Source organism: Salvelinus namaycush, chromosome 5 (assembly GCF_016432855.1).
Source record: "Salvelinus namaycush isolate Seneca chromosome 5, SaNama_1.0, whole genome shotgun sequence".
Taxonomy (NCBI): Eukaryota; Metazoa; Chordata; class Actinopteri; order Salmoniformes; family Salmonidae; genus Salvelinus; species Salvelinus namaycush.
In genome coordinates, this window is record NC_052311.1 from 295375 (window position 1) to 321876 (window position 26502).

Consider the following 26502-nt stretch of genomic DNA (forward strand, 5'->3'; position numbering starts at 1 on the left):
GGGTTAAATCAGAATTATCTTAGTGACAGAACTCAGGCTATCTTGATAGATGGGGTTAAATCAGAATTATCTGAGTGGCAGAACTCAGGCCATCTTGATAGATGGGGTTAAATCAGAATTATCTGAGTGACAGAACTCATGCCATCTTGATAGATGGGGTTAAATCAGAATTATCTTAGTGACAGAACTCAGGCTATCTTGATAGATGGGGTTAAATCAGAATTATCTGAGTGACAGAACTCATGCCATCTTGATAGATGGGGTTAAATCTGAATTTCTTGAGATTCAAAAAGGTGTTCCTCAAGGTTTGATTTTGGGTCCATTATTGTTCACCTTGTATATTAATGACATAGGAAACACTGTTAATACTTGTAACATTCATCTCTATGCAGATGACACAGTTTTGTATTCCTGTGCCACCTCAGGGTTAGGGCTGACCCTCGGTGCCACCTCAGGGTTAGGGCTGACCCTCGGTGCCACCTCAGGGTTAGGGCTGACCCTCGGTGCCACCTCAGGGTTAGGGCTGACCCTCGGTGCCACCTCAGGGTTAGGGCTGACCCTCGGTGCAGCAGGCCATTCATGAACTTCAGTATGACTTTGATCCAATTCAGAAATCACTTACAGATCTTAAATTAGTGTTAAATACAAGTAAAACCAAGCTCATGCTGTTCTCTAGGTCACAAAATGTTGACCCTGAGGACCTGCATATCTGCGCTATAAATGGAGCCTAAACTGAGCTTGTTTCTCAATATAAGTACCTGGGTGTCTGGATTGATGACAAGTTGTCCTTCGTAACTCATATAGAAAATTTGATTTAGAAGCTAAGATCTAAGATAGTTTTTTTATATCTAAATAAATGAGGCCTCAGTATTAAACAGGAGAAAGATTGTTCAAACACCACTTCTCCCTGTATTGGATTTTGGTGATATTTTTTACAGGCAACCTCTGTTTAAAACCCTTGGCCGCCGTCTACCAATCAGCAATACGTTTTATCACGGGACAATTTTAGGACTCATCCTTGTAGTCTGTATAAAATGTGAGATGGACCTCTCTGTCAGAAGAGAGCTGCATTCTCATTTATTTACAAAGCAATCTGACAAACTCTCTCTATATGTAACTTTATTAATTAAGTGTCACAAGTTACCAAACCCGTTCACAGGAATGGGTAACACTGGAGATCCCTTCAGTCTCCACAGATTTGGGGAAAAGCGGCGTTGTTTTTTTGCCCCTAATTTGTGGAACAATCTGCAGAGTTCACTGCAGTTAGATGTGCTGGTGTCACTCAGGCAGTTCACATTACTGGTTGAGGACCTCTATGTAGTTGAATGGGTTTGATTTAGGACCTCTATGTAGTTGGATGGGATTGATGTAGGACCTCTATGTAGTTGACTGGGATTGATTTAGGACCTCTATGTAGTTGACTGGGATTGATGTAGGACCTCTATGTAGTTGACTGGGATTGATGTAGGACCTCTATGTAGTTGAATGGGATTGATTTAGGACCTCTATGTAGTTGACTGGGATTGATGTAGGACCTCTATGTAGTTGACTGGGATTGATTTAGGACCTCTATGTAGTTGACTGGGATTGATTTAGGACCTCTATGTAGTTGACTGGGATTGATGTAGGACCTCTATGTAGTTGACTGGGTTTGATTTAGGACCTCTATGTAGTTGAATGGGATTGATGTAGGACCTCTATGTAGTTGAATGGGATTGATTGAGGACCTCTATGTAGTTGAATGGGATTGATTTAGGACCTCTATGTAGTTGAATGGGATTGCTTTTATTCATGTTTATTTTGTGCTGAATTATATTTTATACACGTATGTTTTAATATTCTTTTTTTTATTGTAATGTGTACAGGGCTCTCTTGTAAATATCTTTTTTTTTTATCTCAATCTGTTTTGAAGGTTAAATAAAAATACAGTGGATTTATTTTTAGAGGTCCTGTGTTAATCTGTTGGTCGGACTGTGGTCAGTTCATAGAGCGACACAGATCCTATAATTTGGATAAGAGTTGTGTAACGATTAAATAATACGTGTGGTGTTTATGATTTGTTTTGAAGTTCGGTATCGGAAGTCTATGCCCCTTCGTCTGTGATTGGTCAACTGTAGGGGTGATGTAAGTTTCTTCTCGGTTCAGCCCAAAACTGTGCATTCAACATGACGGACGACAACTCGGAGAATGGCTTGGACGAGGAGGTAACATGCCCTCTTCACCAGAGGATGATGTATTTTCTATTGTAGTCGAGGAAAAGACTAGCCATGTTTGCTAACAATAGCAAGCCAACCAACTAAACTCAAGATCTTTACAACTTTTGATCAAACATAATTTTGTCATAGAAAGAAAATCATAAGTTTCCCACATTGGTAACACCTACAGCGCCTTGCAAAAGTATTCATCCCCTTGGAGTTTTTCCTATTTTGTTGCTTTACAACCTGTAATTTAAATTGATTTTTATTTGGATTTCATGCAATTGACAAACACAAAATAGTCCAAATTGGTGAAGTGAAATGACATTTTTTTTACTTGTTTCAAAAAATTATGGAAAAGTGTTGGGTGCAAATGTATTCACCCCCTTTGCTATGAAGCCCCTAAATAAGATCTGGTGCAACCAATTACCTTCAGAAGTTACATAATTAGTTAAATAAAGTCCACCTGTGTGCAATCTAAGTGTCACATGATCTCAGTATATATATATATATATATATATATTTCTGTTCTGAAAGGCCGCAGAGTCTGCAACACCACTAAGCAAGGGGCACCATGAAGATCAAAGAGCTCTCTAAACGGGTCCGGGTCAGGGACAAAGTTGTGGAGAAGTACAGATCAGGGTTGGGTTAGAAAAAAATATCTGAAACTTTGAACGGAGCACCATTGAATCCATTATTAAAAAATGGAAAGAATATGGCACCACAACAAACCTGCCAAGAGCGGGCCACCCACCAAAATTCTCGCACCAGGCAAGGAGGGCATTCATCAGAGAGGCAACAAAGAGACCAAAGATAACCCTGAAGGAGCTGCAAAGCTCCACAGCGGAGATTGGAGTATCTGTCCATAGGACCACTTTAAGCTGTACACTCCACAGAGCTGGGCTTTACGGAAGAGTGGCCAGAAAAAAAGCCATTGCTTAAAGAAAAAAATAAAGGCATCTGGGAGGCCAAAAGGCTTGTGGGAGACTCCCTAAACATATGGAAGAAGCTACTTTGGTCAGATGAGACTAAAATGTAGCTTTTTGGCCATCAAGGAAAATGCTATGTCTGGCGCAAACCCAACATCTCTCATCATCCCGAGAACACCCTCCCCACAGTGAAGCATGGTGGTGGCAGCATCATGATGTTTTTAATCAGCAGGGACTCAGAAACAAGTCAAAATTGAGGGAATAATGGATGGCGCTAAATATAGGGAATTCTTGAGGGAAACCTGTTTGTCTTCCAGAGATTTGAGACTGGGACGGAGGTTCACCTTCCAGCAGGACAATGCCCCTGAGCATACTGCTAAAGCAATACTCAAGTGGTTTAAGGGGAAACATTTAACTGTCTTGGAATAGCCTGGTCAAAGCCCAGACCTCAATCCATGTGGTATGACTTAAAGATTGCTGTATACCAGCGGAACCCATCCAACTTGAAGGAGCTGGAGCAGTTTTGCTTTGAAGAATGGGAAGAAATCCCAGTGGCTAGATGTGCCAAGCTTATAGAGACATACCCCAAGAGACTTGCAGCTGTAATTGCTGCAAAAGGTGGCTCTACAAACTATTGACTTTGGGGGGGGGGGGGGGGGGGGGGTGAATAGTTATGCACGCTCAAGTTTTCTGTTTTTTTGTCTTATTTCTTGTTTGTTTCACAATAAAAGTGCAGCAGCGCCTCTTCAACCTCAGGACACTGTAGAAATTCAGCTTGTCACCAAAAACACTCAGGTGCACAATCGAGAGCATCCTGTCGGGCTGTATCACCGCCTGGTACGGCAACTGCACCGTCCTCAACCGTAAGGCTCTCCAGAGGGTAGTGAGGTCTGCACAACGCATCACCGGGGGCTAACTACCTGCCCTCCAGGACACCTACAGCACCTGATGTCACAGGAAGGCCATAAAGATAATCAAGGACAACAACCACCCGAGCCACTGCCTGTTCACCCTGCTATCATCCAGAAGGCGAGGTCAGTACAGGTGCATCAAAGCTGGGACTGAGAGACTGAAAAACAGCTTCTATCTCAAGGCCATCAGACTGTTAAACAGCCATCACTAACATTGAGTGGCTGCTGCCAACATACTAACTCAAATCTCTAGCCACTTTAATAATAAAAAATGGGATGTAATAAATGTATCACTAGTCACTTTAAACAATGCTTACATACCCTACATTACTCATCTCATATGTACAGTGGGGAGAACAAGTATTTGATACACTGCCGATTTGGCAGGTTTTCCTACTTACAAAGCATAATTTTTGTAATTTGTAATTTTTATCATAGGTACACTTCAACTGTGAGACGGAATCTAAAACAAAAATCCAGAAAATCACATTGTATGATTTTTAAGTAATTAATTTGCATTTTATTGCATGACATAAGTATTTGATACATCAGAAAAGCATAACTTAATATTTGGTACAGAAACCTTTGTTTGCAATTACAGAGATCATACGTTTCCTGTAGTTCTTGACCAGGTTTGCACACACTGCAGCAGGGATTTTGGCCCACTCCTCCATACAGACCTTCTCCGCATCCTTCAGGTTTCGAGGCTGTCGCTGGGCAATACGGACTTTCAGCTCCCTCCAAAGATGTTCTATTGGGTTCAGGTCTGGAGACTGGCTAGGCCACTCCAGGACCTTGAGATGCTTCTTACGGAGCCACTCCTTAGTTGCCCTGGCTCTGTGTTTCGGGTCGTTGTCATGCTGGAAGACCCAGCCACGACCCATCTTCAATGCTCTTACTGAGGGAAGGAGGTTGTTGGCCAAGATCTCGTGATACATGGCCCCATCCATCCTCCCCTCAATACGGTGCAGTCGTCCTGTCCCCTTTGCAGAAAAGCATCCCCAAAAATGATGTTTCCACCTCCATGCTTCACGGTTGGGATGGTGTTCTTGGGGTTGTACTCATCCTTCTTCTTCCTCCAAACAAGGTGAGTGGAGTTTAGACCAAAAAGCTCTATTTTTGTCTCATCAGACCACATGACCTTCTCCCATTCCTCCTCTGGATCATCCAGATGGTCATTGGCAAACTTCAGACGGGCCTGGACATGCGCTGGCTTGAGCAGGGGGACCTTGCATGCGCTGCAGGATTTTAATCCATGACGGCGTAGTGTGTTACTAATGGTTTTCTTTGAGACTGTGGTCCCAGCTCTCTTCAGGTCATTGACCAGGTCCTGCCATGTAGTTCTGGGCTGATCCCTCACCTTCCTCATGATCATTGATGCCCCACGAGGTGAGATCTTGCATGGAGCCCCAGACCGAGGGTGATTGACCGTCATCTTGAACTTCTTCCATTTTCTAATAATTGTGCCAACAGTTGTAGCCTTCTTACCAAGCTGCTTGCCAATTGTCCTGTAGCCCATCCCAGCCTTGTGCAGGTCTACAATTTTATCCCTGATGTCCTTACACAGCTCTCTGGTCTTGGCCATTGTGGAGAGGTTGGAGTCTGTTTGATTGAGTGTGTGGACAGGTGTCTTTTATACAGGTAACGAGTTCAAACAGGTGCAGTTAATACAGGTAATGAGTGGAGAACAGGAGGGCTTCTTAACCTGTACTGCTCTGGCGTTCCGCCAGCGGAACTCCTCCCACATTCCACTGAAAAGGCAGAGCGCGAAATTCAAAATATATTTTTTTGAAATATTTAACTTTCACACATTAACAAGTCCAATACAGCAAATGAAAGGTACACATCTTGTGAATCCAGCCAACATGTCCGATTTTTTAAATGTTTTACAGCGAAAACAGCACGTATATTTATGTTAGCTCACCACCAAATACAAAAAAGGACAGACATTTTTCACAGCACAGGTAGCATGCACAAAGCCAACCTAACTAACCAAGAACCAACCAAACTAACCAAGAAACAACTTCATCAGATGACAGTCATATAACATGTTATTCAATAAATCTATGTTTTGTTCGAAAAATTTGCATATTTCAGGTATAAATCATAGTTTACATTGCAGCTACAATCAGAAATTGCACCGAAAGCTGCCATAATAATTACAGACACCAACGTCAAATACCTAAATACTCATCATAAAACATTTCTGAAAAATACATGGTGTACAGCAAATGAAAGACAGGCATCTTGTGATTCCAGCCAATATTTCCGATTTCTTAAGTGTTTTACAGCGAAAACACAATATAGCGTTATATTAGCTTACCACAATAGCCAGAAACACAAGCCATTCCCCAGTAGTAAAAGTTAGCGATCGTGACAAACCAGCAAAAGATATATAATTTTTGACTAACCTTGATAAGCTTCATCAGATGACAGTCCTATAACATCAGGTTATACATACACTTATGTTTTGTTCGAAAATGTGCATATTTAGAGCTGAAATCAGTGGTTATACATTGTGCTAAGGTAGCATCTTTTTCCCACAACGTCCGGATATTTTTCTGACACTTTTTCTGACACACATATTCTGACCAAATGACTATTCATAAACATAACTAAAAAATACATGTTGTATAGGAAATGATAGATACACTAGTTCTTAATGCAATCGCCGTGTTAGAATTCTAAAAATAACTTCATTACGACATCCAGCTTAGTTATAGCGAGAGAGTACCCAAAAGCTGGGCGCAAACGACTAGCACAACATGTTCGACAGATATATGAAATAGCAACATAAAATGGGTCCTACTTTTGCTGATCTTTCATCAGAATGTTGTACAAGGGGTCCTTTGTCGGGAACAATCGTTGTTTGGATTTAGAACGGCCTTTTTCCCTCTCGATTTAGCAAGCACACTTGCCAAGTGGCGCGAATCTCTCCATGTCAACAAACGGAAGAGAACGGAACACGGCAAAACTCCAGAAAAAATTTCAATAATCTGATTAAACTATATTGAAAAAACATACTTTACGATGATATTGTCACATGTATCAAATAAAATCCAAGCCGGAGATATTAGTCGTCCATAACGGCAGCTTATCAGAAGGCAAATCCAGGTCCCTGCTCGCGCTCTCCAGAAAACAGGAAACTGGTGACACGTCATGCCAAGAGCTATAATTCGAGTCCAGATCAAGTTACACACTCCATTTCTTCTCTCACTCCTTGTCGACATCTAGTGGAAGACGTATATAGTGAATCTAAACTAATAAATAACAAGGACTTTAATAGGCAGCCCCTAGAAGAGTGCATCAATTTCAGATTTTCCACTTCCTGTCAGGAAGTTTGCTGCAAAAGGAGTTCTGTTTTACTCACAGATATAATTCAAACGGTTTTAGAAACTAGAGAGTGTTTTCTATCCAATAGTAATAATAATATGCATATTGTACGAGCAAGAATTGAGTACGAGGCCGTTTAAATTGGGCACGATTTTCCCCCAAAGTGAAAACAGCGCCCTCTGTCCAACAGGTTTTAAAGAAAAACTAACAGGTCTGTGAGAGCCGCATTTCTTACTGGTTGGTAGGTGATCAAATACTTATGTCATGCAATAAAATGCAAATTAATTACTTAAAAATCATACAATGTGATTTTATGGATTTTTGTTTTAGATTCCATCTCTCACAGTTGAAGTGTACCTATGATAGAAATTACAGACTTACATGCTTTGTAAGTAGGAAAACCTGCAAAATCGGCAGTGTATCAAATACTTTTAAATACAAATGTTCTCCCCACTATATACTGTACTCTATACCATCTACTGCATCTTGCCTATGCCGCACTGCCCTCGCTCATCCATATATTTAAATGTACATATTTTTATTCATTCCTTTACACTTGTGTGTATTAGGTAGTTGTTATGGAATTGTTAGATATTACTGCACGGCCGGAACTAGAAGCACAATCATTTCGCTACACTCACATTAACATCTGCAAACCATGTGTATGTGACCAATAAAATTTGATTTGATTTTTAGTTATAGTTACTCATTGACTCAGTACTGGTACCCTGTGTATATAGCCTAGTTATCATTACTCAGTACTGGTACCCTGTGTATATAGCAATGTTATCATTACTCATTGACTCAATACTAGTACCCTGTGTACAGTGGCTTGCGAAAGTATTCACCACCCTTGGCATTTTTCCTATTTTGTTGCCTGACAGCCTGAAATAAAGTGATTTTTGGGGGGGTTTGTATCATTTGATTTACACAACATGCCTACCACTTTGAAGATGCAATTTTTTTATTTATTGTGAAACAAACAAGAAATAAGACAAAAAAAACAGAAAACTTGAGCGTGCATAACTATTCACCCCCCCCCAAAGTCAATAGTTTGTAGAGCCACCTTTTGCAGCAATTACAGCTGCAAGTCTCTTGGGGTATGTCTCTATAAGCTTGGTACATCTGGGATTATTGCCCATTCTTCAAGGCAAAACTGCTCCAGCTCCTTCAAGTTGGATGGGTTCCGCTGGTATACAGCAATCTTTAAGTCATACCACATGGATTGAGGTCTGGGCTTTGACCAGGCTATTCCAAGACAGTTAAATGTTTCCCCTTAAACCACTTGAGTATTGCTTTAGCAGTATGCTCAGGGGCATTGTCCTGCTGGAAGGTGAACCTCCGTCCCAGTCTCAAATCTCTGGAAGACAAACAGGTTTCCCTCAAGAATTCCCTATATTTAGCGCCATCCATTATTCCTTCAATTTTGACTTGTTTCTGAGTCCCTGCTGATTAAAAACATCATGATGCTGCCACCACCATGCTTCACTGTGGGGAGGGTGTTCTCGGGGTGATGAGAGATGTTGGGTTTGCACCAGACATAGCATTTTCCTTGATGGCCAAAAAGCTACATTTTAGTCTCATCTGACCAAAGTAGCTTCTTCCATATGTTTAGGGAGTCTCCCACATGCCTTTTGGCCTCCCAGATGCCTTTATTTTTGTCTTTAACATTTACATTTAAGTCATTTAGCAGACGCTCTTATCCAGAGCGACTAAGCAATGGCTTTTTTTCTGGCCACTCTTCCGTAAAGCCCAGCACTGTGGAGTGTACGGCTTAAAGTGGTCCTATGGACAGATACTCCAATCTCCGCTGTGGAGCTTTGCAGCTCCTTCAGGGTTCTCTTTGGTCTCTTTGTTGCCTCTCTGATGAATGCCCTCCTTGCCTGGTGCGAGAATTTTGGTGGGTGGCCCTCTCTTGGCAGGTTTGTTGTGGTGCCATATTCCTTCCATTTTTTAATAATGGATTTAATGGTGCTCCGTGGGATGTTCAAAGTTTCAGATATTTTTTTCTAACACAACCCTGATCTGTACTTCTCCACAACTTTGTCCCTGACCCGTTTAGAGAGCTCTTTGATCTTCACAGTACCGCTTGCTTGGTGGTGCCCCTTGCTTAGTGGTGTTGCAGACTCTGGAGCCTTTCAGAACAGAAATATATATATATATATATATATATATATATATATATACTGAGATCATGTGACACTTAGATTGCACACAGGTGGACTTTATTTAACTAATTATGTAACTTCTGAAAGTAATTGGTTGCACCAGATCTTATTTAGGGGCTTCATAGCAAAGGGGGTGAATACATTTGTACACCCAACACTTTTCCATAATTTTTTTCTTCACATTTTTTGAAACAAGTAAAAAAATGTAATTTCACTTCACCAATTTGGACTATTTTGTGTTTGTCAATTGCATGAAATCCAAATAAAAATCAATTTAAATTACAGGTTGTAAAGCAACAAAATAGGAAAAACTCCAAGGGGATGAATACTTTTGCAAGGCGCTGTAGGTGTTACCAATGTGGGAAACTTATGATTTTCTTTCTATGACAAAATTATGTTTGATCAAAAGTTGTAAAGATCTTGAGTTTAGTTGGTTGGCTTGCTATTGTTAGCAAACATGGCTAGTCTTTTCCTCGACTACAATAGAAAATACATCATCCTCTGGTGAAGAGGGCATGTTACCTCCTCGTCCAAGCCATTCTCCGAGTTGTCGTCCGTCATGTTGAATGCACAGTTTTGGGCTGAACCGAGAAGAAACTTACATCACCCCTACAGTTGACCAATCACAGACGAAGGGGCATAGACTTCCGATACCGAACTTCGACTTGCCTCAAGAAAATTGCTGGTGTGCACGAACCTTGCTGAACCAAAAAGTCAACATTTCATCAAACTACTAAAAGCAAAAAACTTTTACGAACTGTTTTGGATGGGAAGCATGCGCAAGAATGCTGTGTGAATAAAGCATAGCCTACCAGAAACTATCACAAGAGCAGAAGATACTAAATATGTAGGTATTAACTACAACGGATCTCAATAACCGCCATCGTCTAATTAACGTCACTTTGCTTAGTTAGCCAAAACAAATCAAAAAGGCATAAAACACCACACGTATTATTTAATCTAATCATTACACAACTCTTATCCAAATTATAGGATCTGTGTCGCTCTATGAACTGACCACAGTCCGACCAACAGATTTAACACAGGACCTCTAAAAATAAATCCACAGTATTTTTATTTAACCTTCAAAACAGATTGAGATAAAAAAAAAAATCTATTTACAAGAGAGCCCTGTACACATTACAATCAAAAAAAGAATATTAAAACATACGTGTATAAAATATAATTCAGCACAAAATAAACATGTATAAAAGCAATCCCATTCAACTACATAGAGGTCCTCAATCAATCCCATTCAACTACATAGAGGTCCTAAATCAATCCCAGTCAACTACATAGAGGTCCTCAATCAATCCCATTCAACTACATAGAGGTCCTAAATCAATCCCAGTCAACTACATAGAGGTCCTCAATCAATCCCATTCAACTACATAGAGGTCCTCAACCAGTAATGTGAACTGCCTGAGTGACACCAGCACATCTAACTGCAGTGAACTCTGCAGATTGTTCCACAAATTAGGGGCAAAAAAACAACGCCGCTTTTCCCCAAATCTGTGGAGACTGAAGGGATCTCCAGTGTTACCCATTCCTGTGAACGGGTTTGGTAACTTAATTAATAAAGTTACATATAGAGAGTTTGTCAGATTGCTTTGTAAATAAATGAGAATGCAGCTCTCTTCTGACAGAGAGGTCCATCTCACATTTTATACAGACTACAAGGATGAGTCCTAAAATTGTCCCGTGATAAAATGTATTGCTGATTGGTAGACGGCGGCCAAGGGTTTTAAACAGAGGTTGCCTGTAAAAAATATCACCAAAATCCAATACTGGGAGAAGCGTTGTTTGAACAATCTTTCTCCTGTTTTTAATACTGAGGCCTCATTTATTTAGATATAAAAAAACTATCTTAGATCTTAGCTTCTAAATCAAATTTTCTATATGAGTTACGAAGGACAACTTGTCATCAATCCAGACACCCAGGTACTTATATTGAGAAACAAGCTCAGTTTAGGCTCCATTTATAGCGCAGATATGCAGGTCCTCAGGGTCAACATTTTGTGACCTAGAGAACAGCATGAGCTTGGTTTTACTTGTATTTAACACTAATTTAAGATCTGTAAGTGATTTCTGAATTGGATCAAAGTCATACTGAAGTTCATGAATGGCCTGCTGCACCGAGGGTCAGCCCTAACCCTGAGGTGGCACCGAGGGTCAGCCCTAACCCTGAGGTGGCACCGAGGGTCAGCCCTAACCCTGAGGTGGCACCGAGGGTCAGCCCTAACCCTGAGGTGGCACCGAGGGTCAGCCCTAACCCTGAGGTGGCACCGAGGGTCAGCCCTAACCCTGAGGTGGCACCGAGGGTCAGCCCTAACCCTGAGGTGGCACCGAGGGTCAGCCCTAACCCTGAGGTGGCACCGAGGGTCAGCCCTAACCCTGAGGTGGCACCGAGGGTCAGCCCTAACCCTGAGGTGGCACAGGAATACATAACTGTGTCATCTGCATAGAGATGAATGTTACAAGTATTAACAGTGTTTCCTATGTCATTAATATACAAGGTGAACAATAATGGACCCAAAATCAAACCTTGAGGAACACCTTTTTGAATCTCAAGAAATTCAGATTTAACCCCATCTATCCAGATGGCATGAGTTCTGTCACTCAGATAATTCTGATTTAACCCCATCTATCAAGATGGCCTGAGTTCTGTCACTAAAATAATTCTGATTTAACCCCATCTATCCAGATGGCCTGAGTTCTGTCACTCAGATAATTCTGAAACCATGAACAGGCTGTATATCCCAGGTCTATTCTTGATAATTTCTTCAGTAAAACAGAATGATCAACAGTATCGAACGTCTTTGACAGGTCAATGAACAAGGCAGCACAGATCTTTTTAGCATCCCAGGCATTGACAAGATAATTAACAACTAGCGTGGTTGCTGTGGTAGTATTATACCCAGGGCTAAAACCCTGATTGGTTTATAATAAGAATACAATTATCAGATTAAAAAAAGAACAAAGTTGTACATTGATCAAGGATTCAAGAATCTCAGCTAAACAAGGAAGTGTTGAAAAGTGAGTAAGTCACTACCGTCCTTATGAAGTGTCGGCACATATGTCCATGTTCTTTTAATACTTCCTGATAACAATGTTACATTAAAAATATGGGCTACTGATGCAGGAATAAGGGGTGGCTGCACACATAAGCAGACCAGGCTCCAAATGCTCAGCCCCTGGGGGTGTAATCATGTCTAATGTTAACAAAACATCCAGGACTTCTGTATCAGGGAATTTCAGAAAAGGAAAACTCCTAACCAGCATGTTCAGGATCATTCAATAGATTTTCACCATCTACATCCAAACGACTCTTTTCAAAAGCTGCCTTTGAAATAACATTCAAAAAATAAAGCTTGCAGAGATAAAAATGATTGATAATCAACTGTTCTGAACCTCGCTGTAATAATCTCAGTCGTCCTCATTTTCAAAGATCTCTGAGAGCAGGAAGAGCTCTTGTGGATCGTCTCTGGACTCAGTCTCCCCTGACTCAGTCTGAACCTGGTGGAGATCTCTGGACTCGGTCTCCCCTGACTCAGTCTGAACCTGGTGGAGATCTCTGGACTCGGTCTCTCCTGGCTCAGTCTGACTGTGTCGGAGGAGCTCTTCAAACTTGGGCAGAACACTACTGTACAGGAAATCAATGATCTCTGAAAGTAAAACACATATACATTAAATCAGTAAACGTGTCCAGAAAACAAGATTCTTCCTCAAAGCATCATTATATTTGAAGGGGGGTAATCAGTGTTTTTACATGTGACGACACGTGGCATTTTCTTTGTAGGTTTTCATCTCTTTCCGAATGTAGAAACACGTCATTTACACATATGTAGACTTGTATAGTGCTGGAGATGAATAGGAGGTTTAAAAACATGCAGTCAAAATGGAGCTAGCTTATACTTCCTGTCCCTTGGAAGTGATGTCACCGGAACACTGATCATAGTGACTTGGACTCAACTATTCTAAAAACCTCCAACCTAAAACACATAGGGATTGTAAACAAACTGTGTTTATGACAGCAGCTTGTACCTACCACAGAAAGACATGCTCTGTCACAATGGCACTTTGGCTACTTTCAGCTTGTACCTACCACAGAAAGACATGCTCTGTCACAATGGCACTTTGGCTACTTTCAGCTTGTACCTACCACAGAAAGACATGCTCTGTCACAATGGCACTTTGGCTACTTTCAGCTTGTACCTACCACAGAAAGACATGCTCTGTCTCAATGGCACTTTGGATACTTTCAGCTTGTGGTAGTGCATCTGCACGTAGCAAGGAGTCACACCCCTTTGGACATGAAAGAAATGTTAGCACATAACACTGCATTCCCACACACATAAACCACAATGACCCTGCCATGTGCGGTTGTACTCCTCACTTCTAGAAGATAGGAAACAAAGGCTGTGCTTGTACTGTACAGATCCCCCTTTCTTTGACGGTTATCGACCGAGTTCGTAGACAATTAAAACATCTGCGTTGTGTTAAGAGATTTGAGAATCGAAACGTAAATACTAACATAATACAAACCTCTGTCACTGAAAATGTCATTGATAATAAAAATACAACATTGTCTAAAACAAAGTAGAATCTGTGTATAATAAAACCCACTTACCCAATTGTGTGAGCAATTTCTTCCCAGTCAATATCTGTTGCATCTTCCACCTGCATTGCGTTCAACCTGAAAGGTCAAAATGACATTGAATCAACATTGGCAAAAGTACACCACATTAGTAAGTCACTACACTGGGCTAATAAATCTTCCAAAGAAAATAAACTAAACAATTGTACAATAGCATATATTGAATAAAAAATCTTCACATGACTCACGCTTTGATCAATTCCACTTTAGCCTTTACGGTTTTCACACCTCCGCTGAATACTGGTTGTCCATATGTCATTTTGTGTGCCATAACACCCAACCTGGAAACAGGAGAAGAGACGTCTCAAAAGACAATGTTCTGAATCTGAACGCTTGTGGAAACAAAACAAGGGGGACATTGTCATAGTGCAAGAATTGTGCAACGTGCAAAATAACAATTTGAGTTATTAACGAGACGACTATTTAACTAGAGTTTAGCGAGCAATTCATCTGGGTTAACTAACAACTAACATTGTGTAAGATATATTAATAATTTCTGCTAATTTCCCTGTATAACATAAGTCACATAGATTCTTAACAGTGCCATTTCCATAAGGTTGACTGGCAAAAGAGAAATATTGGCATACTTGCCAACTGGCTATGGCAGAAGTTTGACGTACAGGGTATACGGAAAGTATTCAGACCCCTTGACTTTTTCCACATTGTTACCTTACAGCCTTATTCTAAAATTACTTTAAAATCTCCCCCCCCCCCTCAGACTACACATAATATCCCATAATGACAAAGCAAAAATAGCTTTTTTAGAAATGTATCCCATTCTTCTCTGCAGATCCTCTCAAGCTCTGTCAGGTTGGATGGGGAGCGTCTCTGCACAGCTATTTTCAGGTCTCTCCAGAGATGTTAGATTGGGATCAAATCCGGGCTCTGGCTGGGCCACTCAAGGACATTCAGACTTGTCCCGAAGCCACTCCTTCGTTGTCTTGGCTGTGTGCTTAAGGTCGTTGTCCTGTTGGAAGGCGAACCTTTGCCCGAGTCTGAGGTCCTGAGCGCTCTGGAGCAGGTTTTCATCAAGGATCTCTCTGTTCATCTTTCCCTCGATCCCGACAAGTTTTCCAGTCCCTGCCGCTGAAAAACATCCCCACAGCATGATGCTGCCAACACCATGCTTCACCGTAGGGATGGTGCCAGGTCTCCTCCAGATGTGACACTTGGCATTCAGGCCAAAGAGTTCAATCTTGGTTTCATCAGACCAGAGAATCTTGTTTCTCATGGTCTGAGTGTCCTTTAGGTGCCTTTTGTCAAACTCCAAGCAGGCTGTCATGTGCCTTTTACTGAGGAGAGGCTTCTGTCTGGCCACTCTACCATAAAGGCCTGATTGGTGGAGTGCTGCAGAGATGGTTGTCCTTCTGGAAGGTTCTCCCTTCTCCACAGAGGAACTCTGGAGCTCTGACAGAGGGACCATCGGGTTATTGGTCACCTCTCTGACCAAGGCCCTTCTCCCCCGATTGCTCAGTTTGGCTGGGCGGTCAGCTCAAGGAAGAGTCTTGGTGGTTCCAAACTTCTTCCATTTAAGAATGATGGAGGCCACTGTGTTCTTGGGGACCTTCAATGCTGCATACATTTTTTGGTACCCTTCCCCAGATTTGTACCTCAAAACAATCCTGTCTCGGAGCTCTACGGACAATTCCTTCGACCTCATGGCTTGATTTTTGCTCTGACATGCACTGTCAACTGTGGGACCTTATATATAGACAGGTGTATGCCTTTCCAAATCATTTATAATCAAACTTTATTTGTCACATGCGCCGAATTCAACAATTGCTTACTTACAAGCCCTTAACCAACAATGCAGTTCAAGAAAGGGGGGGGTCAATGTAAATAGTCCAGGTGGCCATTTGACTAATTGTTCAGCAGTCTCATGGCAGAAGCTGTTAAGGAGCCTTTTGGTCCTAGATTTGGTGCTCTGGTACCAATTGCCGTGCGGTAGCAGAGAGAACAGTCTATGACTTGGGTGACTGGAGTTTGACAATGTTTTAGGCCTTCCTCTGACACCGCCTGGTATAGAGGTCCTGGATGGCAGGAAGCTTGGCCCCAGTGATGTACTGGGCCGTACACACTACCCTCTGTAGCGAATTGCGATTGGAGGCCGAGCAGTTGCCATACTAGGCGGTGATGCAACCGGTCAGGATGCTCTCGATGGTGCAGCTGTAGAACCTTTTGAGGATCTGGGGACCCATGCCAAATCCTTTCAGTTTCCTGAGAGGGAATAGGCGTTGTCGTGCCCTCTTCACAACTGTCTTGGTGTGTTTGGACCATGATAGTTCATTGGTGATGTGGACACCAAGGAACTTGAAACTCTCGACCCGCTACATTACAGCACCGTCGATGTGAATGGGGGCGTGTTCGGCCCTCCTTTTCCCGTAGTCCACGATCATCTCCTTTGTCTTGATCACGTTGAGGGAGAGGTTGTTGTCCTGGCACCACACTGCCAGGTCTCTAACCTCATCCCTATAGGCTGTCTCGTCATTGTAGGTGATCAGGCCTACCACTGTTGTCATCGGCAAACTTAATGATGGTGTTGGAGTCGTGTTTGGCCACGCAGTCGTGGGTGAACAGGGAGTACAGGAGGGAACTAAGTACACACCCCTGAGGGGCCCCCGTGTTGAGGATCAGCGTGGCAGATGTGTTGTTGCACAATCAAGTTATAGAAACATCTCAAGGATGATCAATGGAAACAGGATGCACCTGAGCTCAATTTTGAGTCTCATAGCAAAGGGTCTGAATTCTTATGTAAAAAAGGTTTTCATTATTTTTGCAAAAATGTCTGAATTTTATTGTATATAGATTGATATTTTTATTTATTTAATCCATTTTAGAATAAGAAAGTGGGAAAAGTCTGAATATTTTCCCAGTGGACTGTATAGCCGTGTTATTTTCTACTTCCTGTATATAGCCATGTTATTTTCTACTTCCTGTATATAGCCGTGTTATTTTCTACTTCCTGTATATAGCCATGTTATTTTCTACTTCCTGTATATAGCCGTGTTATTTTCTACTTCCTGTATATAGCCATGTTATTTTCTACTTCCTGTATATAGCCATGTTATTTTCTACTTCCTATATATAGCCATGTTATTTTCTACTTCCTGTATATAGCCGTGTTATTTTCTACTTCCTGTATATAGCCATGTTATTTTCTACTTCCTGTATATAGCCATGTTATTTTCTACTTCCTGTATATAGCCATGTTATTTTCTACTTCCTGTATATAGCCGTGTTATTTTCTACTTCCTGTATATATCCGTGTTATTTTCTACTTCCTGTATATAGCCATGTTATTTTCTACTTCCAATATATAGCCGTGTTATTTTCTACTTCCTGTATATAGCCGTGTTATTTTCTACTTCCTGTATATAGCCGTGTTATTTTCTACTTCCTATATATAGCCATGTTATTTTCTACTTCCTGTATATAGCCATGTTATTTTCTACTTCCTATATATAGCCGTGTTATTTTCTACTCCCTGTATATATCCGTGTTATTTTCTACTTCCTGTATATAGCCATGTTATTTTCTACTTCCTGTATATAGCCATGTTATTTTCTACTTCCTGTATATAGCCATGTTATTTTTACTCATTATAGTTATTCACTGAGTATTTACTCCTTGTGTCACAATGTCTATTTTATCTTTAACTCTGCATGGTTGGATAAGAACCCCTCAGTCAGCATTTCACTGTTAGTCTGACACATCCAATAGTCTCTTGACAGATTCTACGGTACAATTTATGTTTCCAGTCTGTCCATGAAAGATTAGTGAGCGATACATGAATACCAATTTCTTTATAAAGCACATTGTTGAAGAAAAGTTTCAAATTAAATCACCCTGGAAGATCATAATGTATTTTACGGTAATTTCTGCACTATGCATAATTATTTTTCACTGTGAAAATGTCAGCCATTTTTATTTTATTTTTTGCAGCAGTTAACCATGAAACTCTGTAGTACCGACCATTTCATTCTACACTGGTCCCGGTGGCGTGTCTTAACCCTCCGGCATACATCTGTCCAGGGGATGTTGTTGTACAGCTTGTCTTTCCTGATGGTGGCATGTCCTCTGCCAGGCTCCACCTGTCCCAGCAGGTGGTCTCTCACAGCTTCCATTAGTCTCTTCAGTTCTTCCTCGCTCCAAGAACCTAAGTTTGCGACTGAAAAATACACACCAAACAAAGCGGGACCGTTGTTCAGACAACGCTGGTAACAAAATGTCCCAAAAAGAAGTGAAGCAGGATGTCAGGTAAGGATCAAGAGTCATTATTAGAGGTCGACCCATTAATCGGAACGGGCGATTAATTAGGGCCGATTTCAAGTTTTCATAACAATCGGAAATCGGTATTTTTGGACACCGATTTGGCCGTTTTTTAAATACCTTTATTTAATCTTTATTTAACTAGGCAAGTCAGTCAAGAACACATTCTTATTTTCAATGATGGCCTAGGAACGGTGGGTTAACTGCCTCATTCAGGGGCAGAACGACAGATTTTCGCCTTGTCAGCTCAGGGGATTCAATCTTGCAACCTTACAGTTTTGAGATATCAGCTGATGTAAGAAGGGCTTTATAAATACATTTGATTGATATACTGTACTTGACTAAAACACATAGGACGAGTCTATACTAGAGGTATAGTATAACTAGTCCAATGCTCTAACCACCTGATTACATTGCACTCCACGAGGAGCCTGCCTGTTACACGAATGCAGTAAGAAGCCAAGTTAAGTTGCTAGCTAGCATTAAACTTATAAAAAACAATCAATCAATCATAATCACTAGTTATAACTACACATGGTTGATGATATTACTAGTTTATCTCGAGTGTCCTGCGTTGCATATAATCGATGCAGTGCGTATCGTAGCTCCAACGTGTACCTAACCATAAACATCAATGCCTTTCTTAAAATCAATACACAGAAGTATATATTTTTAAAACTGCATATTTAGCTAAAAGAAATCCAGGTTAGCAGGCAATATTAACCAGGTGAAATTGTGTCACTTCTCTTGCGTTCATTGCACACAGAGTCAGTGTATATGCAACAGTTTGGGCCGCCTAATTTGCCAGAATTATACGTAATTATGACATAACATTGAAGGTTGTGCAATGTAACAGGAATATTTCGACTGATGGATGCCACCCGTTTGATAAAATACGGAACGGTTCCATATTTCACTGAAAGAATAAACCTTTTGTTTTCGAGATGATAGTTTCCGGATTCGACCATATTAATGACCTAAGGCTCGTACTTCTGTGTGTTATTATGTTATAATTAAGTCGATGATTTGATAGAGCAGTCTGACTGAGCGATGGTGGGCAGCAGCAGGCTCGTAAGCATTCATTCAAACAGCACTTTCGTGCGTTTTGCCAGCAGCTCTTCGTTGTGCTTCAAGCATTGCGCTGTTTATGACTTCAAGCCTATCAACTCCCGAGATGAGGCTGGTGTAACCAATGTGAAATGGCTAGCTAGTTAGCGGGGTGCGCGCTAATAGCGTTTCAAACGTCACTCGCTCTGTGCTCTGCATGGGCAACGCTGCTTCGAGGGTGGCTGTTGTCGTTGTGTTCCTGGTTCGAGCCCAGGTAGGAGCGAGGAGAGGGACGGAAGCTATACTGTTACACTGGCAATACTAAAGTGCCTATAAGAACATCCAATAGTCAAAGGTATATGAAATACAAATCGTATAGAGAGAAATAGTCCAATAATTCCTATATTAACTACAACCTAAAACTTCTTACCTGGGAATATTGAAGACTCATGTTAAAAGGAACCACCAGCTTTCATATGTTCTCATGTTCTGAGCAAGGAACTTAAACGTTAGCTTTCTTACATGGCACATATTGCACTTTTACTTTCTTCTCCAACACTTTGCTTTTCCATTATTTAAACCAAAGTGAACATGTTTCATTATTTATTTGAGGCTAAATTGATTTTATTGATGTATTAAGTTAAAATAAGTGTTCATTCAGTATTGTTGTAGATGTCATTATTACAAATAAATAACGTTTTTTTTTTTTTTTTTTTTTTTAAATCAGCCGATTAATCGGTATCGGCTTTTTTGGTCCTCCAATAATCGGTATCGGAATCGGAGTTGAAAAATCATAATCGGTCGACCTCTAGTCATTATATTTGATTCAAGTTCCTAATAACTTACACATCTGAGAAAAACGCTTCCTGAGCGGCGTTTCACTCCGGCCAGTCAACTGCGAGATCTTCACCCAATTGTTGCCGTGCAACGTCTGCAGTTTTTTCAAAGAGTAAAGTTCATCTTCGCTGAACCTTCGTCTAAAAATTCATAGAAACATTCAAGTAATAAGTCTGTAAAAAGCCACAGTATAACGACCTTCGTGTCAGGAAAAACAGCACAGTTGTTAGTTCCAATTCAATATCACTATACTTTTGTACACAGTCAAAGCCCATTATTAGCGTTGTCAGATCCTTAAAGTAACTAGCCCAGTCTTACCTGCCCTTGTAGCTGCTACCATCAAACATTTTCCTCCCACCACGACTATAGATCTTATGCCAAGGCCTTGGGATTCCTTCAGCTGCAACAGGGAGAGGAGATCAGTTTTCTGGAAGATCCCTTAGCATACTTATTTATGCTAAAGACAGGGATATAAATGTGGGGATGAAACTTTATCTGTTATCGTTATGAAGCTGGCTAGAATACACCGCACCTATTCTTTCAGGGAACCTGTGATGACTCTTCAACCTCTGGATTTGTGTCAGTTCGTCTTTGAAGCGCTTTGTATGGAAGAGTTTAGCAGCATTCTCAATCCCTGTGAGAGCCAGGAATTCGTTTATGTTACTCATGAGTTGTTTGTTCTCCTGTGCGCTGTATCGTCCAGTTCGCAGGGAAATGCCTGGAAAAGACAGAAGATTCCACAGAGGCTTAACCTAGGGCGCCAGGCTAGCGCGGTAACCTAGGGCTCCAGACTAGCGCGGTAACCTAGGGCTCCAGGCTAGAGCGGTAACCTAGGGCTCCAGGCTAGAGCGGTAACCTAGGGCTCCAGGCTAGCGCGGTAACCTAGGGCTCCAGGCTAGCGCGGTAACCTAGGGCTCCAGGCTAGCGCGGTAACCTAGGACTCCAGGCTAGCGCGGTAACCTAGGACTCCAGGCTAGCGCGGTAACCTAGGGCTCCAGGCTAGCGCGGTAACCTAGGGCTCCAGGCTAGCGCTGTAACCTAGGGCGCCAGACTAGCGCGGTAACCTAGGGCTCCAGACTAGCGCGGTAACCTAGGGCTCCAGGCTAGCGCTGTAACCTAGGGCGCCAGACTAGCGCGGTAACCTAGGGCGCCAGACTAGCGCGGTAACCTAGGGCTCACACACAAATAGGACAGTTTGAGTCAGGTGATGTAGATTGTGCAGCTCACACCAATGAGACAAATAAATAAAAAGATGTAACTGTCACATCAAAGTCTAAATCTTACCGTATACCGACGGCTTTAGGGTGTCAAAACGTGATGATGTCAGTCTGGAGCCCTGGTTTAACCTACTGGGTCTAAATGATGTCAGTCTGGAGCCCTGGTTTAACCTACTGGGTCTAAATGATGTCAGTCTGGAGCCCTGGTTTAACCTACTGGGTCTAAATGATGTCAGTCTGGAGCCCTGGTTTAACCTACTGGGTCTAAATGATGTCAGTCTGGAGCCCTGGTTTAACCCACTGGGTCTAAATGATGTCAGTCTGGAGCCCTGGTTTAACCCACTGGGTCTAAATGATGTCAGTCTGGAGCCCTGGTTTAACCCACTGGGTCTAAATGATGTCAGTCTGGAGCCCTGGTTTAACCTACTGGGTCTAAATGATGTCAGTCTGGAGCCCTGGTTTAACCTACTGGGTCTAAATGATGTCAGTCTGGAGCCCTGGTTTAACCTACTGGGTCTAAATGATGTCAGTCTGGAGCCCTGGTTTAACCTACTGGGTCTAAATGATGTCAGTCTGGAGCCCTGGTTTAACTCACTGGGTCTAAATGATGTCAGTCTGGAGCCCTGGTTTAACCCACTGGGTCTAAATGATGTCAGTCTGGAGCCCTGGTTTAACCCACTGGGTCTAAATGATGTCAGTCTGGAGCCCTGGTTTAACCTACTGGGTCTAAATGATGTCAGTCTGGAGCCCTGGTTTAACCCACTGGGTCTAAATGATGTCAGTCTGGAGCCCTGGTTTAACCTACTGGGTCTAAATGATGTCAGTCTGAAGCCCTGGTTTAACCTACTGGGTCTAAATGATGTCAGTCTGAAGCCCTGGTTTAACCCACTGGGTCTAAATGATGTCAGTCTGGAGCCCTGGTTTAACCTACTGGGTCTAAATGATGTCAGTCTGGAGCCCTGGTTTAACCTACTGGGTCTAAATGATGTCAGTCTGGAGCCCTGGTTTAACCTACTGGGTCTAAATGATGTCAGTCTGGAGCCCTGGATTAACCTACTGGGTCTAAATGATGTCAGTCTGGAGCCCTGGTTTAACCCACTGGGTCTAAATGATGTCAGTCTGGAGCCCTGGTTTAACCTACTGGGTCTAAATGATGTCAGTCTGGAGCCCTGGTTTAACCTACTGGGTCTAAATTATGTCAGTCTGGAGCCCTGGTTTAACCTACTGGGTCTAAATGATGTCAGTCTGGAGCCCTGGTTTAACCTACTGGGTCTAAATGATGTCAGTCTGGAGCCCTGGTTTAACCTACTGGGTCTAAATGATGTCAGTCTGGAGCCCTGGTTTAACCTACTGGGTCTAAATGATGTCAGTCTGGAGCCCTGGTTTAACCTACTGGGTCTAAATGATGTCAGTCTGGAGCCCTGGTTTAACCTACTGGGTCTAAATGATGACACATTTAGTCAGCGGGCCAAACACTGAATGTGGATTCATGTGTTAAGGGAGATTTTTTTTTTTTTTCCCCAGAAGTCAATAAATGTCTCAAACATCTCTCAACACAGTAACATGTTACATAACATAGCTTACATGTGGACAAGTTAGCTACATCATCCTACGATAAACACCACGAGGGTTTAAAGAATAAACCTACCTTGTCTTCGGAATTCCTTGAATCGATAAAGATCATACTTGATCATCGCTCTGATCTTATTAACAGGACGAGATGCAATATTGGGAACAAACTCTGTGAGCTCAATCATAGCCCTCCATTCGTTTTCACTGTAACATAGAGAGGGGAGAAATATCTAAATAACATCTAAAACATCTGTTTTTGAAACCTCTGAGTTGACAGGGCAGGACAGAAATGCCTCCTCTCTGCACAGGAAGAGGTTTCAGATGAAACTCTGGTACACAGCACAATGATTCACAGAGGTCTGGTTTTCACCAGCAAATCCTACTGTCAATGGTTATGTTCACTACCACCAATAAGGGAAATCACTCTTCAGTAGATGCTAGATTCACTCTTAAAACAAGTGTACGAGGTTCCTTTCTACTGACCTGAGAGCTTTATCGTTTTGGATGCGTCTGCGGTGTTGGGTGCTTGTCTCAACCGTGGTTGCATGGGGGCCATCTTCCCCTGTCTCAGATTCTGGTGCAGCATCAAGAGTCCTGTTATCAGACTTAGAGGGGACACTGTCCATTCCCGTGTCGGACTCTCTGCAGCGTTGTCTCTTCCTTCTCCTGCTGCCCTCTACAGCCCCTCCATCTGGTTGTCTCTTTCTCCTGCTGCCCTCTACAGCCCCTCCATCTGGTTGTCTCTTTCTCCTGCTGCCCTCTACAGCCCCTCCATCTGGTTGTCTCTTTCTTCTCCTGCTGCCCTCTACAGCCCCTCCATCTGGTTGTCTCTTTCTCCTGCTGCCCTCTACAGCCCCTCCATCTGGTTGTCTCTTTCTCCTGCTGCCCTCTACAGCCCCTCCATCTGGTTGTCTCTTTCTTCTCCTGCTGCCCTCTACAGCCCCTCCATCCGGTTGTGTTCTCAGCCTCAATGTTGTTTTCCATTTTCTCCCAGTTTGTTCTAGAATACCTGGGAGCTCTGTTTCATCTGGACAAATGTTCAGTTGAATCTCTCCAACTATTTCCTTCTTTCGTTTCCTTCCTGTTGTCGTCCCCAGCATGGTGGCAGCTGTTTTTAACCGATTTGCACCATCTATAAAACACAAAGACAATATTAAACCGATTAAACTGAACTCTACGATTTACCATGGAGTTGATAGGCGACTAGTGCAGGCAGACTGGAGCTTCGATGTCAAATAAAATGAAGTAACCAAAAACGATTGATTTCAGCACCCAAAGAATAGCCCGTGATTACACACAATATTGTATTTGAAAACACACACACAGGCGCCTGAGCAATGGAGCAGCTGCATCCTCACTTTCTAAATAGGGGTGCATACAAATGTTTTTGTACCCCCACTTTTCTAGGAGAAAATTATCATAATCCATTTGGTAATTTGTCATTTTCAAATAATTAGTCATGTTTTGAGCAAGTCTATTAAAATAGATACTGTCCATTTTATATATGATATAATAATTAACAGATTACATTTTGCACCCCCTCCCCTCAAGATGAATGGTTATGCCCACTGGAAAGTTTTGCTACCCTCCCGCCCACCACTGTTTTGAACATCTTACAATATACTATTTAGAACATAAACATTTTATATTTTTTTAGCTTTGTCGTTATGGGGTATTGTGATGTCATTATGGGGTAGTGTGATGTCATTATGGGGTAGTGTGATGTCATTATGGGGTAGTGTGTGTAGATTGATGGATTTTTCCCCATCCATTTTAGAATAAGGCTGTAATGTAACAAAATGTGGAAAAATTCAAGGGGTCTGAATACTTTCAGAAGGCTCTGTATCTAACTGATGGGAGACACAAGCTACATTCCTTGCCAAATGACAACGGTTTTCAACACCAACATAACAAAATGGACTGGTGTATTCCAACAACGAGCTGCAGTTTCGGAATAATTGCATGTCGACTATTTTTGCGCTTTGGCTACTTTGCGAACTGCTGGCGCCATTTAGAATTGGTTAGCCCAGGGCTTGGCTGTAACCTGCCTAAACATAGACAGGTTCTGGAAATATGCAAAAACAGATTAGATAAAGACAAGGAGCATATTTTAATCAGAATCATTAAGCCTAGTCCTACACACCAAACAGATGTTGTGTCTGTAATTCATCACCATGCTGTGTTCAATGTGGAATTGTTCATTTAGAAAAGTCCAAATAACAGGTAGAATAAACTAAATCTAACATCTGTATATTGTAAAGATAGATTTTTGATTGCAACACTGAAAAAATTGGTCTTTCAACTCGCCAAATTGAGTCCCGTTTCAAGTGATCGCTGAGAATAACTTCCACACACAAGACGCGGATCACTTCACAATGGCTTCTTTCTATTCTGTTATATTACATCATGGGTTTTACTATAAAACAGGTGTCTTGACTGAGATATGGACTCTGGAAATAAGAGCGTGTTGTCTGCTAAAGGAACAAAACAAGGTTATATCATTGCACAGCCATAAACTTCTACAAACAAGCCCCACGTTGCTGAGGTTACTGCCTTTTTCCAGACCGATAAGGTTTCAATAAATCAATATTAAATGGTACTTTTTGACGGAATAATATATATTAGCAATTAGGACTTGTTATCTGTAATGGTTATGATAAACATGTATATTTAAGAATTATAAATGTATTTTCTTGCACCCCGATTTTCAGACAAATTCTGTCGCCCAGGTACACACGTTAAAAAACATTTGTTCACACATGCACAAACACACATCCACGTTTGATCAGCATAACTACCTAGTTAGCTAGTTAGCTGGCCTGGTTAACTACACGTGCTCGTTCATCCGAAGACTGTAGCTTGGTAGCTAAATAAGCAAATCCGAGATAAAACTCGTAAAGAAAAACAAACAAGCACTGACCTGACCGAACACACGGAAAACTGACCTCAGTTCCGCTCCATAGCTTCCTTCTTCTGTTTGACGCGTCAGCGGCTGGCGAGCCCATCAACAGGCCACAGCGCCCCCAGGTGGACGGAGTGTTACTATAACGGACACAGTCAGACCCACCAGTAATAATATAAATACATGACTACAATGTGAGGAAAGAAACAGTGTGATCCAGTATGATCATGTATTAAATGAACTGAATTGATAGACAACAAATTATAACACAGGCGACTCCTGACAACTGCAGCGGCTTGGGACTGATGTGACAGCATGCACTGAAACCAGAGAATGCAGTCACTGCAGTCCCTCATCCGGCCGTGATTGGGAGTCCCATAGGGCGGTGCACAATTGGCCCAGCGTCGTCCGGGTTTGGTCGGGGTAGGCCGTCATTGTAAATAAGAATTTGTTCTTAACTGACTT

General features: G+C 41.9%; 1 protein-coding gene across 2 annotated transcripts; it reads right to left on the reverse strand.

Moving 5' to 3' along the window:
- Nucleotides 1-12302: 12302 nt before the first annotated feature.
- On the reverse strand, nt 12303-26067 carry LOC120047832 (transcription termination factor 1-like). Of its 2 annotated transcripts, XM_038993375.1 has the most exons (12): nt 25934-26067; nt 24085-24267; nt 23619-23955; nt 23212-23339; nt 20879-21064; nt 20665-20746; nt 20356-20486; nt 18166-18361; nt 14382-14474; nt 14167-14232; nt 13756-13841; nt 12303-13201 (listed from the first exon to the last, which is right to left on the reverse strand). In XM_038993375.1, exons 2-12 carry the CDS (start codon nt 24233-24235, stop codon nt 12963-12965), a joined length of 1695 nt encoding a protein of 564 aa, XP_038849303.1. In that variant the 5' UTR covers nt 24236-24267; nt 25934-26067; the 3' UTR covers nt 12303-12962. The 2 variants fall into 2 exon arrangements, with proteins under 2 accessions (XP_038849303.1, XP_038849302.1); XM_038993374.1 differs by having other exon boundaries at nt 23619-24267.
- Nucleotides 26068-26502: the final 435 nt, after the last annotated feature.

What these genes read in the sequence shown, in the direction of transcription:
- LOC120047832 (XM_038993374.1), bottom strand. Translation starts at nt 24,235, where the DNA reads ATGCTGGGGACGACAACAGGAAGGAAACGAAAGAAGGAAATAGTTGGA. An exon ending in CAAGGAATTCCGAAGACAAG is followed by an intron (nt 21,065 to 23,211) that starts GTAGGTTTATTC and finishes TGTCTTTTCCAG; the next exon opens with GCATTTCCCTGCGAACTGGA. An exon ending in AAAGTGGAATTGATCAAAGC is followed by an intron (nt 14,233 to 14,381) that starts GTGAGTCATGTG and finishes TTGACCTTTCAG; the next exon opens with GTTGAACGCAATGCAGGTGG.